At 44.4% G+C, this 20,637-nt stretch overlaps 1 protein-coding gene across 1 annotated transcript in view; it reads right to left on the minus strand.

The window, feature by feature from the left end:
* The window catches only part of LOC142590613 (uncharacterized), a 115,320-nt gene that overhangs the window by 48,266 nt on the left and 46,417 nt on the right, over nt 1–20,637 (minus strand). Inside the window, exons 9-11 of the mRNA XM_075702932.1 lie at nt 6,278–6,432; nt 5,118–5,354; nt 292–352 (exon numbers count right to left, since the gene is read on the minus strand). Of these exons, the coding sequence (XP_075559047.1) occupies nt 292–352; nt 5,118–5,354; nt 6,278–6,432 (453 nt within the window). The remainder of the gene's footprint in view (nt 1–291; nt 353–5,117; nt 5,355–6,277; nt 6,433–20,637) is intronic.

Below are 20,637 nucleotides of genomic sequence, written 5' to 3' on the forward strand. Positions count from 1 at the left end.
GAAATTTGAGATAAAGCGAATCGATGATTTTATTGGCTTCATCATATCGAGGTTTAATTGCAGCTGCAACTAACAAAAAACGAGCCCCTCAGTTCACGTTCTCATTCATTATCAGTACAAATATCAGCTAAAGTATTTACGAGTTAAGTTATTACAAAAATGCGAGACTTACAAATTTACACGACAAAAATCAAGATAATTCCACCACTGCACCCTCCATTACGAACTACAATTGAGGAAAACAGACAGTGGAGTTCATGATTCAGGGACACTGCAAACAATAAGGCAGACCTCATAGGAGGGCTTGTCCACAGGCCTTGACGAGAATGTGGGCACCTTGGGCAAGTCCGTACTGCAAGGCAGAAAAAAAATAAGATGGCACTCTCGCAGCGCAATTCCACATTATACAGTCAAACCCGCTTTGAACCGAGAGGCTTACGGGATAAAAATAGCAGCTAATTCCGTGTGCCCAAATTCGCCCTCAACAAACTTTTGCGATGTGGTCGTTATATATGAATTTGTTCTCCAGTCAAGGAAAGAAGCAAGGAAGGATTTCTTCACTGCAAAAGGGAATCAATAGGCCTATCCACCTGACACACACCAGCACATGTGGGAAAACTACAGTTAAACCTCAATATAACGAAATTCTTGAGCGTTTAACTTTTCATAACCTCTTGCCCATAAAACACCATGTATTTAGAATTTCAATATAACTTAGTGTGTTTGTATGCGATTTCAATGTAACGAAATTTCACTGCCGCCGCAAAGGAATGAGGAGACAATAAATGGAGACTTCTGTGGATGCAGATGGTCATATGGTTGAATTTCAAGTGGCTGCTTGCAAACGCACCTCTGAAATTGTGTGCCACGTGACAAGAGCGACTGCTGAAGTGGAGCCACATCATGTTTCGTGTAAAGTCCAAGTGCGATAAGATCCTTTCATGCTCCACACACTGTATGCTTTAGGTGAGAGTGAAAGTGTGTGAGGGTGAGACAAGATGGTGGCTTCATGAATGCCGCCTTCCGATGCGAGCAAAGAGAGGGGTGGAGCTCGTTTGCAGTAATTGATAAAGCACACTTAAGGGGGCGGGGACTAAGTTCTCGCACATATTAATTTCTTGCAGGGCGTTTCGGCCCTGGCTGTGCATGGCTTAAGCGCGGATGCCCGCATACGCAGCCGTGCACCCTGCTTTAGAGGTAATCTGCTGCGTGTCCGAAGAGTGGGCGTGCCGAGACGGCGTGGCATCATGTAAGCTATCTTCGCATGCATTTAACATGGGAGATTGCGTAATATCTAGTTTCGGTGACCCGTTCCAATGAGAGGCAGACAAAGCATTCGCTCCCCACTGCCGGTGCTTTTCGCGACAGCGTCGTCCCAGTGCGGGCAACGCCACCAGCCACAGAGGCAGAGTGCACAAGAAAGCGTGGCCGGCTTCGCTAAATTCGTACCACCGAAAAGATATTGTCGACGTGCATGGCTTGACACCGTACCATTCGTCGCCGACTCCCAAATTTATCAAAATGAATTGTTTTCTCGTTCAAATTTGCTTTTTTACGATTGCCCGATAATTCGGAAAATTCTGCGGCCCCTTTCCATGCAAGAAAAATTGATTGGTGACTGTACTTATTAGCGTAAAAGATCAAATTTCAATGCAATGAAATTTCCAATTCTACCGACTTCGTTATATTAAGGCTTAACCGTAGTTGCACACGTGCAAGTGACCCAACGGCACCTCAATTCAATACGCTTACGATACACTTCTGGCAAGAGTCTGAGCCTTCATCTTGGTAGACAGGCACAGCACAAGATGACACACAAGAGTGCACAACAACAATCTTGCCCTGTCACATGTGCTGTCCACTAGTTCTTATGTGTTGTCTTATTGTGTGCCATTTCCACCATGATGAACCTGTACCAACTAAGCCAGTAACAAGTCCTATACAGAGGATTCGCTCGTGAATGCTCGAAATAAATGCATAAAGAAATAATAAATAATAAATCTCACGAATGCTGCATTTCCAGTATGCAGTAGCTCTGTGATGGTGTCAGCAGATTGCCAGAGTCGATGTATCTACTGTCCAGTTCGTTATGAAGAACTAATATTACATTACAGCCGGCTTCCGTTAATTCGATCCCGATGGGACCGACAAAACTGGTCGAATTAAGCGGCAGGTCAAATTAACCAAAAGGCAAAAAGAAAAAAGAAGAAGCCGTTAACTCAGCAGTATTTCCCTTTCAAATTACCGTATTTACCCGAATGTAACGCGACCCCAAATGTAACGCGAGGGTCGACATTGCGAGGGCGAAACCAGGAAAAAAAAGAACACGATTGTAACGCGAGGGTTGACTTTGCGAACGCACAAGATCAAAGAAGCAAAAACGTGAATGTAACGCAATAAACCGAAGCTATAGAACACGAATGTAACGCAGGAAACAAACTATAGGAAAAGTCGAGAGCAGCTTTATTGAAGTACCTGCAAACTATGCCTAATCTTCATCCTCACTGATGTCGCCGTCGTACTCACAGCTGAACTCCACTTTGTCACTAGTTGTTTCCCACAGCAGATTGTCCTTACTTCCGTCGAGGGCATTTAAAATAGAACTCTTCTTAAAAGCGCGGTAGACTGTTTCATGAGACAGCCCGTACCAAGCAGGTGAAACCCACTGGGCAACAGCAGATGCACTCGGGCGTTTCAGTCTCCCTGCAGGTGTTGAGGTAGATCCACATTCAATCCAGTCCCCATACAGCTGCCGCAAGCGATCCTTAAATGGCTTGTTCAAGCAAACATCCAAGGGCTGAAGAATGGACATCATTCCAGCCGGTATAACAACCAAATGCGTTTGGTCACGCTGCAGCTTTTCTTTCACGCCGGGTGTGGGCTAGGTGACCTCGAAAAGAATCCAGCGCCAATATTGATTCTGGATGCAGCAATGCACCTGTCCTTCGGTCCCAAATGCTGGAAATCCAATCTACGACGAGTTCCGAGTCCATCCAGCCTTTTTCATGGCAGCGTACGACAACATTGTTCAGAAATGTTTCTTTTGGGATAGTCTTCCGGCGAGAAATTATGAAGGGAGGGAGCTTGCGACCATCAGCCAAACATGCGAGCATAACTGTTATCCTATTCTTTTCGTTTCCAGTGCTTCTAATTCGAAGTTCGTGTTCACCAGACTTGTGCACTGTCCTAACCATCGGCATATCAAGGTACACGGGGGTTTGGTCCGTATTCCCGATGCGTCCAAGTGGCATGTTGGTAGAACAGCGGAGATCAATGACATACTGCTGAAACGCGAGAAGTGTCGACTCGAAGTCCTCAGGTAGTTTTTGACAAATTGAGGTAGTGCGTCAAAGGGAAAAACTGGCCCTTCACATGAACGTCTGTATCCAGCTGCGTGATGCCTTGAATTGGTTTGGCGCCAAACCCGCGTCTTGTGCAAGTTCATGTGCTTTGCACTGAAACATTTCAATGCTTACACTAAGAAGCCGGGAGCGTTGTTCACCAACGAAGTCCGTAAGACGACGCTCCAAATCCAGGAACTGGCCTTTTTTGGGCCCACAGAAACCTTATGTATGACTGTTGCAATTGAACAACTCCTGGCGATGCTTCCTCCACCCCATCATGGTCGATTCGTTGATGTCCAGGCTTTTTGTGGCCGCTTAGTTACCAACTTTTTCGGCGAGTAGAATAGCATTGCGTTTGAAGCCAGCAGTATACTGAGTGCGAGAGCACGCCATTTTGGATGTAGGCACATTAAGCAGGCAGGAACAGACCAACATGCCGAAGCGCTGAACAGACAATGCGGCTATGCACTGCCTGAGGAGTCGGTGGCGTAGGTCCTGTGGTACTATCGTGGAAACAAGTGCCCAGGACCCGCTGCCAGTGGCCCAAATGAATCGCTACGTCACTAGAATCACCTAGTGGTGAGAAAAAGGCCCATCCATTTCGCGCACCAATCATTCGACACTCACGCAGGCGTTTGGTCCCTCCAAGGTGACTCGTCCCTGGCGCGCTCTCGTTGGTGTCGTTTGCTCTGCCTTTTTCGCGACTCACCCTGGCCCTGATTCACGTATTGGTTGACCGCTGAATTTGGAGCGCGCGATTTTGAAGGAGCAGGTCAATCGACATACATGTAAATGCGGCACATTAAGCGAGCTTAATAATGAGTGTTTGGTGCCATTCTTAGCATTTTTATACCTGGTATTCGAACGCGGGATGTGACTTTTCACTTTTATTTTTGGTAAAAAAACTCGTATTACGTTCAAGTAAATATGGTAGTTACGCCGCAGTAGAGCCATGAATGAAGCATACCAAGTGGGAAAGTTGCCACTGTTACGGGACATAGCATGTGTTCCTCAATTTAGAGACGCACATGCACCATCCCAGGTTACAGTACAAGTACAAGATGCCTAATAAGTTTGCTGGCATGCCTTCAGAGCTTTAGACAGACCTCCATTCTTTTGTTGGCTTTAAGTATCCCCTTGCCTTTCAATATTTTACATCTTACCACCTCCTTTTCCCTAACTTTCCAGAAACATGGATGGCCTTTCTCCACTTCTCGATGCACTGCACCTGCGTATAATTAAGGAACGCATACTATGTCTTGCAACAGTGGCCCTTTTCTATTCTTGATATGCTTCACCGCATAACATGCTGTATTGAGGCAAAGCTGACCAGTTAATTAGAATGATCTTCCACAGACTGATTTTAAGATGGAAATAACGGAAGCTTGGGTCTGTAGAAATGCATGAGCAGCAGCCGGAATCTACGGTCAAGATCGAATTAACCGTAAAAATCAAATCTGCCGGAGTCGAATTAATGGAAATCTACCGTAGTACTGTCGGTCAGTAAGTTTTGCGCTTTCGATATAAAGGATAATTTGCTTTAACTAGGTTCATTATATTCGGGTTAGACTAAGACATTTGGTCACGGATGTAACTGCGTTCCAGAGCAAGCAAGTGCAATAAGTTTTGCCACAATACATCAGTGTTATGCAGCAAATAATAAGGATGCTGCAAACGCAGTTATATCGATCCACATGTTTTACCAAGGTTCAACTGTAAATAATTCTAAGCTGGAGAGCATCATTCAAGCCAGAGCCTTTTTTTCTCTCTCACGCAAAGTCCATTGGGTCCAGGCTGGAGGAGAGCGATATCTGGTCAAACTTGCTGCCCAGCAAGTCCGCCTGAGCCGACGCCGCAGTGGCAGTAAAGCCTCCCCGCGGTGGCTGCGACCGACTGGGCCGCCGGGGTGGAGTGCGGTGCAGGGGGGCCGCTCTCTCCTCATCCGCAAGGGAGATCAGCTCCTCCACAGTGTCCGACACGTCATCTGCAACGGTGGAGGGCGCACGCAGCCTGCAAGCAATGCACACACTGTTAACACATCGTGTTATGTGCAGTGCTGCACCGCACTGTACTGTGAAGTTGCTGCAACATTGCTTTCTGCAGCGATTATTAAACAGTACTTTGTTTCGCTATGTTTGCAAAGTCACGCTGCCATTTACAACTGTACCCACCATCCACAAGACCCCGAAGAGAGCTTACATTATGATAAGTAAGATTATTTCAGTGGAATATTGTTAGTTCTAACTGTGAGAATTCTGAAGTTTGGTTAAAATAAAGTGAGGTTCCAACTAACAGCAGCTCTTTCAAAGTCTTTGACACAGTTTGTGGGTTAATTACCGCACAACAATCCTGTCAGATGTGCTTGAACACACACAGGCAGAGGCTGCTACAATAAGACACATGATGGCCTTAGCACATTGTGGAAAATTCACCCTTAAAAAATTTGATGTTTAGCAAGGAAAAAAAATTTGTACTGATTGACAATAATTTGTGCGAAACAGGCACTAGCACTGGAAGGCCAAATGTGGTAATAATAGCGCACCATGTACAGGGCTGTCCAGTGTCGGCGTAAAAATGTGTAACATGCCGCTTGTGCTGAGCAATTTGCGAGTCATAAGCACTGCGTAGCACAGACTCGGTGCACTGTGAAAGCACGAACAGCAGCACAAGTGGAGCTTGCGCCAAGTATGCTAGGGTCCAGTACTTTGCAATTTGTGAAATCCTCAGTCATCGTCATTGAGATTTTCATTTTCTGGCACCCATTCTGTAATTTGACACAAAGGATAAAAAGGGAGTACTGAGGCAAAGCCACCACTCTGAATGCTTGTCCCACGACATTCTTGTCACGTGCTTTTATGTTGTTCCCACTGTTGTTCAACAACATATTCTACCGAAGCCATTTGGCGGGCCTTCTCTTCTAGCTGCGCATTCACCTTATCGCGGTCGGCCGGTGAACTAAGGTGGCATGCTCCACTTCGACGGTCGACGCCTGGCGCGACGGAAGTGGCTTGCCAGGCGTCGACTTGATCCGGCATGTGTCGCCTACCTGCTCCAACCGCCCGACGGCAAAGCCCATGTTGCCTTGGCCCTGCATAACACATGCCATGCCAAAGCAAACACCGAGTTTACTAACACGCATACTTCCAATGGACCAAGCAGCAAATTAAAGAGATTGTGCATCGAAAGCTTCCGGGCACTGATCGTACATTGTGCATTGTGACTGGATGAACGCACCATGCTGCAGAAATACAAGCAAATTGTCTCTAATGCCCAACAATCAGATTCCGGGGAATTCGAGCTTTTGTCTCTCCCAGCACTGCATCCGGTCACTTACTTTGTTTTTCCCCATAATGTACATGTTTGAGATTCTACGAGAAGGAGAATGTGTTCCACAGCTACAAAATATCCATCCGTTCACTTTGAAGATTCAAGTTGAAGTATTAAAGACGAAAATTTCAGTTATGACCGCATTTATTTTTGTAAAGTGGTTATCAGTAGCAATTTTGCACGATCTCTGAACCTGAACTGCAAAATATCCATCCGTTCACTTTGAAAAGATTCAAGTTGAAGTATTAAAGGCGAAAATTTCAATTATGACCGCATTTATTTTTGTAACGTGGTTATCAGTAGCAATTTTGCACGACCTCTGAACCTGAACTGCAATATATCCATCCGTTCACTTTGAAAAGATTCAAGTTGAAGAATTAAAGACGAAAATTTCAGTTATGACCGCATTTATTTGTGTAACTTGGTTATCAGTAGCAATTTTGCACTACCTCTGAACGTACTGCTGAATACCGTGCGTCAAAAACCCAAACTTTCAGTTTGAGTTGTGTCATTTTTTTCATACCTACATAAACACTTTCTTTTTCAGTGATATGTTTTAGTACACTCTTAAAAACATGTAATCTTTACCTTGCTGATATATTTGGACAGATTATAAAGAAAAAAGCAAGCTTGAACTTGTAATACCTTTGACTTCACATCGCCACGGATATCAAATCAGCATGTGGCTCGACGCAAGTAACGCAAATGCAGGGTAAAGGGTAATTACTGTGCGCAAGCGACATGAAGCGTGCTTCATTGGTGTGTCTTTTCAACTTATGTTTGGTTGACCATGGCCCAAATACGTATATACTAGGCGGTTGCGTACTGAAATTTAGAGCTGTGCTTCTGACTACTATTCATGCTACGCTTGCTTGCCTTGCAGAGCGCTTATAGAAATGTCCCGAGGGCAACGTTTTGGTCGTTCACTTTCAGACATGCTTGCATTGCTTGGTTTCTAGCACACGTCCTCAAGTGTCAGAGATATTTCTTTTTTGCAATGGTTATCTCGAAACTCTCTAGCGGCATTATGTTTTTGGCACTTTCGTGGTGTGAGAAGCTGCCTGAGCAATTTACCTATCAAGATGAGCAGTCCATCTCGAGATTCTGCTTGTGTGGATTTTCTTTTAGTAAATATATTTAAAGGCAGCTAGAAAGTACTTGCTTTCTATCTTGAATCTCCTGGCCCCAAAAGCAGGTTCTGGCATGCATAGGTCAGCATTGTGGGAGAATACTCACTCACTCGCCATAATTTTTCCAGGCCCTGCACTCACTAGCGCGTTCACACTCCCCTCCGCTCACGCCTTTCAAATGAGTGCGAGCGAATGCGAGCGAGTGTGCTGCCCTCTGCCGCGCGCAATTCGTATATATTCAGACTGAAGCTTCCAGTTTAGCCCCTACTACATCTGTAGTGCGAGAAGGGACTGTCTTCGGGCCAGTTTTATTTTTAATATACATAAACGATTTGTCTTCCCAATTACATGGTAACATCCATCTATTCACTAATGATTATTTTTCGTACCGTGAAATTATTTCCAGCGATGATTACCGTATACAAAATTCTACATTTCTTGGTGTCAGGAGTGGCAGATGACTCTAGATGCCCAAAGTAATGCTAACAGTAAGTAAAAAGAAAGATTTCTGATTTTACTTACGTTATTAATGACACACCTCTCACTTGTGTATTTCAGGGCAAATATTTAGGTGTCACTTTAACATGCACTCTGCGATGGGAAACCCATGTTAACAACATAACCTCAAGTGGAAATCAATGTATATGCTGAGCACCAAAGCGACTCATCTTTCTGAGAAGATGCCGTCGTCTTGCGCCAGGAGATAATCTGCTCGTCTACAAAATGCTTGTTCGACCAGTGCTGGAGTATGCATGTATTGTTTGATTTACGTACACAAATTAACTCATAAGAGGGGATGCAGAGGAAGGCAATGAGGTTCATTTATATTAAATACAAGTTAATGGATTCATCGACTGAATTATTAAAAAGAGCAGATTTAATAACACTGCAAAGTAGAGTAAAACTAGCATGACTAAAGTTTTTGTTTCAATTTATGCATGGTGACAAAACCATTGACACCTCCGTATGAAGTTGTTCTATGTCAACACACCACAAGCACTCTAGAACACCTAATGAATACACCTTTAACTCAAATTGCTTTAAATATTCATGTTTCCTTAAAACAATTAGAGGACGGAATGAACTTAGTCCTTCGATTACTAATGCTTTATATTTAAATAATTCCATGACTTCAAGCAGCCACCAACTTCAACCGCGTTCGCTCGAAGCATTGCCCCTCGTTGTTCACTGAGGAGGGAACAGCACGTAGACATAAAACACACTGATTTATTACATTGCTATGGGCGAGCGAACATTAAGCAGCAGAGCATCGTAGTGTATGCCAGCAACAACAAAAGTTAGAAGCATTCTTATCTACAGAGCAGTGCGTTCTTTTTTATATCCCTTACGGGGTGCTGTCTTCTCAGCACTGAAATCTGGAACAAACAATTCCAATGTGTCTTCATGCTTTGAAGGGCGCATTGGCATTATTTGTGTAGTCGCGCCTGGCATGCCCTCCATTTGGTGTATTTGAATGAAAAAAAAAAAGCTATTGAGCGCCGTAGCACACGTGCATAAAAAATGTGCCACGGGCACAGGCAAAAGCAAAAGCAAAAGCAAAGAAGAACACTGTGCACATGACATGGGGGGTGAGGTGGGGGAAGCGGGTAGTGAGCTGGACAAGTCGCCATAATAATTTTTAAAAAGCTGCTTTGGAGAGAAGGTGCCACACGGCTGCTGTTCCTGTTGCCCTGACGACGCAGACCTGTCCTGTTTACTCGCACGTCCTGTGTTGCACTGTTTTTGTTTTTATTTTAAACAACCATGCGCGCCGCAACTTTCCTAAAGTATTGCCCGCCTGAAAGGGCCTTAACTGAAGGGCGCCTTGGCGCTAGTGTCGAAAAGAACAACTGCATTGACTCGACCAATGGGATCCATGCGGAGATTCACATGATGGTCTGAACACGAGCACGGTTGGAGTGATCTAGAATCATCCATGCCTGGAATACTGGGAGAGTGTCCAGAGCGTCGGCTCCCGCGTAAGGCTTTTGCGGGGAACTGCCGCGCCACTGCTGTGCCGGAGCCGTGGGCTTTCTGCACTAGGGAAGTGGAAAGCAGGGGCGTCTGCTACGCGCTGTAGTTTTCTTGCGTTCAGTTTCTATGCAAGACACTTGGAGGCTATTTAACTTCAACTGTGCGGTACGGTGTGGAACTTATCCACCTGTAAGCGTTGTCTTAGTGCTGGAGCAGCAAGATAATGGAAAAATCATGTGTCGGACAGCATCAGCGCGGCCTAGTTCCGGTGCTAGAGTTTGGAAACGGTAATGTGGGAGCTGTACGTGCATAGAAATACACAATATGAAGTTGCACGCACAAGGAAAGACCGAAAACAAAGTTATTCACATGGGTAATTAAACAAAAGGGTATAATTAAGAGTAATGAAAAAAAAAACTAAATTGCTTGCGCAGTCAGCTGCAGTACATAGGTGCAGTTACAGCTTCACTCACCACTACGAGCTTTCCAGTAACGGTTTCCAGTGGTTTACAGCCATATCCAGATGTCTTCATTCAACAATTTGTTAGCCTCGACTAGTACTTTATTACCCAAAGAGCACCAAAAGAGAGAGTTTACGGGAAACAAGATAAAGAGTAGAGACGGCTGTAGCGCCATAATCAGGTTAGCTTTTTCACTTCAGAGATAGCGTGCAGTGACGACTTTCACCATGCTTAGACAAAGCTTGTATTAAATGCAGAATTTTGAAATAAAGCAATGCCAGGTAAACTTTATTCCACGGTTTTACACAAAAGGAATGCCACAGAAAGAGACTTTACAGATATCCAGAAAAAATTAAATTAAAGGCGTAGGTATACTAGCATTCCTGCTGCATAAATGAAACAACTGCCGAATCAGAAATACAGCAAGCAATGTACAAATGTAAATGTTATTTCACAAAGCTTAGAAAATTGTTCAGGAACATAAACCTGCTCTATATAAACAATAAATACAATCAACAAATATAGAGATCTCCCATGTTCCGCACCTGACAAAAATATAACAGGAGCCAACAAATATTCATTATAGTACACAGTGGACATTTCGGAGTATGCTGGTGTCAGTCATGCATCGGCTTTGTGTCTTTCTACAGGGATCACTGTACATCAATCAAAAATATCCATCCAAGGTGCTGGGATGGCTTCACCATAAAAAGTGCAATAGATGAGAACGTTTAAAACATTAAAATAATCCAGCCTCACATACAGCAGCTTAACTTCAGGTATTTTGAAGGTTCATGATGGTTAGAGTTTGTGCGTTTCAAAGACTGAAAAAAAAAAAAAAAATGGCGAAGAGTAGTTACATAGAAAGCAATAATCTCAGCTGCAAGCGAGTGCCGCGAATGGGGCACCCAACCGCAACTTTCCGCCTTTTCCTGATGAGTTCAATAACATGCATTCATCACACTTTCGTGATGCTCCTGAGTACTGAAACACCTTGTCAAAAGGTTCTCAATATCTCTGATAAATCTGAAGAGATGGCCAGACGGGTACAGCAAGTCCCCCTTGTCCTGCAGCTGGACATGTGTAATCAGCTGCGTTCAGATGACTAACATGTTCTTTCTTGGTTAGTAGAATATCGCGACAGTGTTCACACTCTCTTTTCAGAACAAACTTCCTAGTCACACAGCCGCAAATGTAAAAAATGAGCCTTTCATCACTTTATTGAGACACGCATTCAGCGTGATCCGGTTCTGCACCGGACTGGTTGCCTTCTTCTATCAGCCTTTCGATCAAGCCACATTTTCTGGCTTTGCACCACCTGCATCAGCTTGAAATCATCATTGGCTCTGAATTGATGCAACGATGCAATGCCTAGCGATTCGGCGGAGGCGCGTAACTGCAGAATGAGCGAAGAGAAGAAAGTAAAAAAACATTGGGAGCGATGATGCAATGTGGGGACACCATTATACTGTATGATAGCTCAATATGAGAAGCGAGAAAGGTTACGAGACTGGAAGTGATGATGTAATGTGGAGACAACATTAAGATTATGCCGTATGACTAAAAAGGTGCAGGGGCTTTACTTTACGTATGATAGGTCAACGAGAAGACAGAAAATAAACGAGGTCTGGAGGTGATATGACACGGAGACATCCGGTCAACCCGCCAGAAGCATTGAATCTTACATCTGCGTCATCTGCATTTGTCCGGCGCCTCCTCTTTTTCGGAAATTTTCTATTTATACACAAATTTATTTTTTTCTAGATTGAAATGAATATATAACCATTACTGGCCCAGTTGTTTACGCATTTATTATGCGAAAGTTACATAACCTGCGAGCCTTCTCACAAATCATCAACATGTAAGTTGTCTCATGCAATCATATGCAAATGGACCGTCAGTGGGATAAGCGTTATTGCCTAACGCAGGATTGTTACGCAAACTAGCAAGCACTTATTGTGCGTGACGATGTTTTGTGTGTTTGCATTAAATTACCACCCTTGATTCACTGCAAATATTTCTATTCACTTTAAATATCAGTACTGCTATTGCCTTGAATGGCAGTAATATGTGAAAAGTTTACGACCTTATAATGTGATTACAACTACGTATTAATTGATCAGCAAATATAGTTGCTATGCACGTCATCTTGTGCTTATTCTATTTGCAGCACGTTCACATTCGTCATGCCGCACTTAACTAAATGCCTCCACTCACAATGAAGTGCACGCTGAATGTGTGCCAGAAACAGCTCTGTAAATGCGCACCATTGCGGTGACAAACCTGCAAGCATAGAAGGAAATATAAAAAATCCCCGTATTTAGAGCATACAAACGCATTCTCTGTGTGACGAGTCACTACAGTATTATCTTGTAGTTGTGTCGTATATTATAGGAGCTAAACTATTGCAATGTTGGCTAATAGCAACCAAATATCAGCTCAAAGCAGACGCCCGCCGCTTTGACACAGCTTCCACAGCAGAGAAAGCTCGTGGGTGCGGCAGAGCAGCGCGGCGGCGTGGCAGTTCTCCGAAAAAGCTTCACCCTGCCGGTATTCTAGGTCACCCTAGCACGGTTTGTTCCAATCAGGAACGCAGGTGCAAGATTGGACCATAAATGGGCATAACCGCCTTGTGCATGCACCTGCAAGCACCCGGCGCCAACTTGTCGTGTCGGCAGACGGGGAGAAGGGGATAGCATCCGAAGGAAGAGTAGGCGCCGCTGGTACACACACACACACACACTCACACATACGGCTTGCGTGACTTCCAACAGTCGTGCCTCTGCGGCTCAGTGGAGCGTTTACTCTTCCCGGTCCTATAGCGCCGTCTGCAAAGATCTTCCCACGCCCGATTTTGAATGTCTCTGCGCTTTGCGCCCACACTAACAGCAGCCACACAAACGAAGCGTAACATTAGCTGTGGTGGAAATTAATGAACATGCTGAACAGTTTGTGAACAATCTTTTTTAAAAACTTGTATCAGAATTTTGGTTGAATAATCTGATCGCACCATCGCGCATCCTGTCATTGTATTTTTCGTGATTTCTATTTTTTACTCACACCAAGCGTACTGCTATTAATAATTTCATGTATTAATTCTGCTAGTGTTTTAGTGTTTTCCATTGAATAAATTACTTTATTGTGCTTCTTTTGTATATATATGTATGCCCTCCGTGCAATGATCTCTTGTGAGATCGGCAGTGTTCCTAAAAGAGTAAGTAAACGCTACGCGACTTCCGTTTGCCCGCTTGAGCGCATTCAATCCGCATTCTTTTCGCTGCAGGAAAGGAAATATTTTTGCACCCTTGGCCCGCCTAACAATGAGGATTCAGCGGAAGAGCCATTTGCCCAATAAATGCCTAGAACATGAAAAAACTGTATGAACTACAGCACTGTGGTACGTGGAAGTTTCACAGGGCTGGAGAAGGTGCCCTGGCTTCAAATCACTTCTGACTAGCAGCAGACATCCAACACAACGCGACCAAAAAAAAAAAGAAAAAAAAAAAAAGAAAAAATGAAGAAACAGATATTCTGCCGAAATGCACTAAAATCACTTGCTTTGGGCAGGTTAACAGCGCTCTCTCATTGTTTCTCAAGTATTACAGAATATAAAATACAATAAAAACAAATGCGCAAACAGCAGAACTTACTATTTAATGACTCAACTTGCACAACTCTATGGAAGCTGCTCTACGCCTCCCGAGTGCCGATACTGGGAGGGCGCATGTCAAGCGACGAGAGGAAGCCCGCAAGGCGTTCGGGATGAGGAGACAAGCCTCTACGCTTAGTTTTTTTCAGCCCAGAATAAGCTAGTTCATTGGAACATTTTGCAGATTTTATTTCACTTTGCTACCAAAGCAGTTTTAGGTGGAAATATCACAAACGTGGTGAACAGCCCAAAATACCTGCAATCCTAAAATTTACACCAGTAGGCACGTCGAACTGAGCGTAATAGAATTCGTTGGCTTTTGTGTTTGTGCTTTCGTTTGAGACTATTCTTGTGGTTCTGACAAGTGGCTTTTATTTTAAAGCAGCACTGTTAACCTCGAGGACATGGGTCCGATCACCAGACATGGCAGCCACATTTCGATGGAGGCCGAATACCAGTACCAAAGCATTCAAAGTTAATTCGGAGTCCGCCACTGTGGCATGCCTCTTAATCATATCGCAGATTTGGAAAGTAAAACCCCGAAAATTATCTGAGAAGTTCGCTGAATCATGCGGAATACATACACTATAAAGGCAAAATTTTAAAATACCCACCCCCCACCAGCTAGCCCCCTCTCTTGCTACACCTAAGATCACCGGAAAAGTACTTGGTCGAGTTCTAGTGGCATGCTCATCAGCCTGAGTCGTGAAGATTGCTATTTGTTTTTGTTTCTCGCGGGGCCACAGAAAATCTGGTGTCGGCGTTGTCGGCGTCTGTTGCCCATAAGCGAAAATTTCTGTTTAAAGGCAATGAATAAATAGATGTTAACCTGAAAATAAAATTGCGGGCTGGGGTTTCGACCCCAGGAACTATGGGTTGCGAAACCAGCACGTTAACCCATTACGCCACTGTCGGTCAATGGTGCGCACGTTCCTAAACAGGGTTTTATGTGAAGAAGTAGTTTGGACGCGGAATGTGCACGTGCCTTCGATGCTGCATCCACTTTCTCTTCGATAGGGTCCCGCCAACAACCGCCTCCAATGATTTCCACTGCGAACGCAGCACGTTTACACTATTGCGTCCCACTTTTAAAGGGAATTTTAACATCTTCGATTGTTGTGCTAGCTGTGATATACTCACTCATGTTAATAATCACGTCTACTCATGCTCACCCACTCACCTTCGTACTCACGCCTACTAACACTCACGAGCACTTACATTCATACCGTCAATCACACTCATATCCAAAGTCGCCTCAACTCACAAGCGCTCACTCACATTCACCAGCACTCAATAACTCAGGTTCATGCTCATCTCCTCTCACCCATGTTCACACTCACCAGCACTCATACTCACGCTCACCTCCACTAACTCACGAGCACCACATTCACACTCATTTCCACTCACACTCACAAGCACTCACTCACCTCCACTCAAACTCACTGACACTCACTCGCACTCAGTTCCGCTCTCACTCACTCGCACTCACCTCCGCTCACACTCCGGTACTCACTTGCACTCACACCTTTAAAACTGGTGCGAGTGAGTGTGAGTGAGTGCGCTGACCTATGCTGGCATGCATGTCATACGCTTTTAAAGCAAAAGAAGCTTTACTGGCTGCAAACTTGCGGTTTCGCCGTAGCCGTGCTCCAAGGAGGCGCATCACGTCACACCACGTTCCTCATCGTTGCATTCGCCTCCGCTCGCTTCGCCAGCTGTGTCGCATACCTGATAACATGTTGGGGGATTGAAAAGAAGAGCTCGCATGCGCCACAACCACAGTTGAGGCGGCAGTATGGACAGCGACAATTCTGATAAGCAGGAGAAGGCCTGGAACCAACATCGGAACGAGATGAAGAGGAAACGAATCGTCCATGAAACAGACGAACAGCGTGCCGAACGACTGGCTAAACGCCGCAACATAGCTAGACAACCAGACTAACCTGGACTTGCAATCAAGATTAACCAAGGCTAACCATGCTATGCCTTAGCTTTCGCTACGTATGTCCCGGCATAGTTGAGCTAAGCCACTGCCAATTTATTGGTCATTCGATTTGTAAGTGACATCATTACCTCCTACTAATAATATTTAAGCATAACTGTGGCATTGTGACTGTTAGTCATTTTCTGAGTGTTAACATTTTTTCTTCATTGCTTTTGTTTCAGTGAAGTTGTCTCTACAAGAATTTTTATTGAAGTTCTTTTTTTTTAAGTATCCCCATTAACCTGTTTGCATACAGCTAGAATTTGCAATGAATATTTTCATACATGTGCGTGGCTGAGTAGCAATCATCTTTGCAATAAAGCTTTACCAAGTGTATAAAAACAAAATAATGTTGATAAGATATTGAGCCTCACTTGTGTGCTTTACCTATTGCTTAATGAACTCACTTTCTTCATGTAGCCATTGCACGATGTGTAATAATTCACAAGGATCATAATACAGATATACGATTTTGTGAGCCCCGTTTTTACATTTTGATGAGCGCTAGGACTATACACAAAAGTTGACAGTAACACTAGCATACACTAATGAGGATGAAGGCGAAACCCTGGGCACTCCCAAGACATTCATTAAATTACTTGTCATTATCGTTCGAATGCATTTCCTATTGCTTGTTTTCTCCCACTAAAGGTGGTGGTCTCAATTGTTAATTAACTTCGCCCTAATTAACACCAAATGCAGTGCATTTGACTCCCACCAAAGGTCGAGTTCGAGTGTCTTTAATTCTACCTTAATCAACTGTGCCTTAATTAAGTGCCCTAATTAACACAATATGTTGTGGAAGCTCAACCTTAATTACATATGCCCTAATTAACTTTGCCCTAACACCCATGGTCCTGGGTTCGACTCCCACCAAAGATTGAGAGTCTGAGTGTCTTAATTGACTCTTCTTTAATTAACTACCTTAGTTAATTTGCCCCTATATGCTGTTTTAATTAACTTTACTCTAAATAACACCGGCCATTGTGGGTTCAAATTACTTAACTATCTCTTAAGTAACTTCGCCTTAATTATCACCAAAGATAGTGTTTTCGACTCAACCTTGACCGTGTTTGGTCGTCGGTTCAAGTGCCTTCACTTTGCCTTAACACCAAAGGTCGAGAATCCAACTTCCTTCAAAGGTCATGGGTTCCACTCTCAACCTTCACAATGTCAATTGGAGTCCTACTTGGAGATATTGGTAGTTCGCCCATATCTCCAAGTGGGTTCGACTCCCACCAAAGGTTGTGCATTAGTGCCCTATTTAACTCTACCTTAATGAACTGTGCCTTAATTCACTTTGCCCTATTTAACACCAAAAGTTGAGAGTTCGAGCCCAAAATTTGGTTGCTATTGAATTTTGGTGCCATAATGCCAGACATCAGACTTTTCTATCCATGAGCCATCTAATGATTTCGTTAATAATAAGATACCTCATGAGTGTTGCAATTTATATTTTGACATTTACACATTAACAAAACGTTTCAAACAAGGTCACAAGCTACTTGCCGACAATAGTGGCATTGATGTGCCTCAGCAGATGTGCCATCGAGGACAAATGAAATGCGAACAGTGGAGCGTGTGGCCGAAGGCATAATTATAAAGATACAGTGCATGTCGCTGGCCAGTCATTGTGCACAATGTGGGCATGTGGTTCTCGCACAGAGTGCAGTGCTGCTCGTCATACTGCAACAAACGTCAGCCGCATTTTGTCCGAAAGTTGTTTTCTCATCTCTCCATGGCAGTGCCACTCCCACCTCGCAATACACGGTTATGGTGGCTAGCAACATCGCCGCATCTGTAGCATGATACAGCTGGTGTGCACCCAGTTTCCTATCACCCGTTGCTTTGCTTTTGTTACCACCGTCAAAGCTGCCAGCGTCTAATCATAATTTCAGTAGCACCAAAAATGTCTTGCACTAGAGGAGCAACAACAGTGCTAGCCGCCTTAACAGTAATCGCAGGCAGGAATGGCACTGCAATGGCGGGGTGAGAATACAAGCTTGAAACAAAATAAAGGTGACATAACTGCACTAGGGCAAGTAGCCCCGCATTCCGCGTCGAAACCACAAGCGGATGCACGTGTACGATGATGGCTGGTCGACGCCGCACACTATGTGTTCAGTTATGCTTTGGCTACATGCTCTGCTCTTTGCATTTCATTTGTATTTGATAGTACATCTGCTTTAATGCTTCCAGGTATGCAGCTCATTATAGCCGGAACAGGAAAGATCCATTAGATGTTTTATGAACCTCCTGTATCCCTAAAAGGAACGTCTATTAGAGGTCACTTATGTCCAGCTGCGACATCCTTTTAACGTTACAGCAACGTGATCTGGGTGGGACTTAGATTATCCATAGTGCGTATTTGTAATGTTGTTTGGACAAATATAGACATCTATAGGATAAGTAATGCCTAAAACTGGATGTTTTATGGACATCTATGGGACATAAATGGTTCAGTGGGTAGATGTCAATGCTTCTTCAATGCGTTGACTGCTGCGTTGATTCAGTCTTCATGTTTTACAGCATAGATAGCAGTCATTTCGTCAACAGTGGAGGGCAGGATTTGTCACGGTCTTTGTTTTCTAGACACAGGTGGTAGCACTTTCTCAGTGCTCAAAGGCTGTCATTTTGAAATCACACATTTTTTGCGCCTTTTGGCAGATAAGGAATGATGGCATCTGCCACTGACAGCTCCCATCTGAGTCGCACGTGCAGAGGGAAGCCGCTGCTCGACCGTGACAGTGAAAGTAAGAATTAAAGCGATGTACAAGAGTTTTTTTCTTCGAATGATGAGGATGATCAGAGTCCTCTGGATCGCGATGTTGTAGCGATGCCTTTTCTCGATGCTAATGCCTTTCAGCACCGTTTGCGTTCATTAACGGGGCAGAGCATTGAACGGGGCGAAATACGAAAAGTGCCTAAAAACATTAGCATCGAAAAAGGCATTGCTACAATATAGCGGCCCTGATCATTTTCAGGTTTAGGTGCAAGTGATGTGGCGAACCAGTCTGCCTTGTTCCGTGCTACATAAGGTTTCACACACTTCGTGACCTCCCTTAGAATTGCAAGAATGTATGAAAAACTTTCTTCGGTAAAGAACTTTGCTTTGCAGAATAGGTGATTTTAAAACACGGTAAAATAAAGCATTTTTCCTTGCTTCTAACTGTACCGTTGCGGCAATGACAAGTAATAGATATTGCATAGTGTGGCTGTAAAATGAGGTTCTTGCGCTTAAATCATGAAGCAAATTGGCTGGAAAAGCTTTAGAAGAGTTTTCGATGTAGTGATGTTTGAAAATGAGCAATTAAAAAGAAAGAAAGACAAGACCACTTTTGGTCAAAATAACAAAACACTTAAGGGGTTAAATGTGACACTGAATTCCGTCATAGTGAGTCACTGTGTTTTTTATCATGAAAGTGAGCAGTGAAAGAAAATATCTCTCAAGCATTCATACCATTACGTGCCATCATACCGTTACCTGCTTTCCAGTAGCCAGGTTTAATTGTTATAACAGACAATGCGGCACGGGAGCACTGCAGTAAGCGGTCTATTTTGCAATAGAACAGACACAAAAGTTTATGGTGCATAGGTTGTTCATTCTAATATCCAATATACTGTTAAAACTGGTATCTTTATAAGTGGGTTCGACTGTATTATAAAAATTGGAGGACACTTAAGCTTCGCCTTCAATAGTGGAACGTGATAGCGTTATCGCACCCTGTTCGCACCGCCCACTCATTCGCTCGGCATGCTCTTAAGTCACACAAGGACGAAATGTGCGCCTGAGCAAGCGGAACGAACCAAAGAACTTGGTGTCTCGGAGGGAGAAACGATCTACGCGAGCCAAACGTCGTGATCGGCACGGACAGCCGGGCCGCGACGTGCCATGAAGGCGGCCGCGATCATGGGGCTGACGCCTCAATGGGATCGTCCTCTATCTCGCTTGGGAGCACCACGCAGATGCATGACTCCTCGGAAGCAGCACGGCACATATCGCAGGGGATGCTTTCCCACCAGACGCGCTACGGCGCAGCGATCACGTCAGAGGCATTCCGCATCGGATGCTGCATCTAGGAATCTCGCTGTGAGCGAAAAGAGGAGCCGCGTCGCCTAAACACGATAGTTCGAGTGAGGCACGCTGGAAGTTGGAAGGGGAGAGAGCGAGAAACCTTTAATATTAAACGCAAGGGTATGCAAGGGTCCCCGCACGACCCGAAGGGGAGAAGCGGGCGAGTGGCGCACCACGTGTCGGGGCAGCACCACACATTGCGAGAAGGGGGGTCTTCTGTGTTTGCCACAAGATGGCTCTGCGTGTGCGCAGAGCGCAGAAGAAATGCAGTGGAAACGTACTTCGCTACTCGTGTAACTGCGGCTTCTGTAATTTACATGCTCATAATTACCGATATACACCGAAGTATAACTTTCTACGGCCCATTTCTAAGGCAACAGCGCATTCACTAGAGGAGCTTTTGTCACGCTTTGAACCATCGAACTCGTGGCTGAGTGGTAGCTTCTCCGTCTCACACTCCGGAGATCCTGGTTCAATTCCCACCCAGCCCATCTTGCAAGTTGTTTTTTATTTATGAAGTGCCTTCCGTGATTTATCGCTCATGGCCAACGCTGCCGACACCGGCTTTTCTGTGACACGAGCTCCTTAACGCTATTGCGTTAATAATTCAATGTGAGCTACCATTTTCGCTTTAAAGCTTGTTGCAGCAGGTTGAATACAGGCCCTTTCGATGAAAGGCGACGTGTGTTCCGA

Source organism: Dermacentor variabilis, chromosome 8, assembly GCF_050947875.1.
Source record: "Dermacentor variabilis isolate Ectoservices chromosome 8, ASM5094787v1, whole genome shotgun sequence".
NCBI lineage: Eukaryota > Metazoa > Arthropoda > Arachnida > Ixodida > Ixodidae > Dermacentor > Dermacentor variabilis.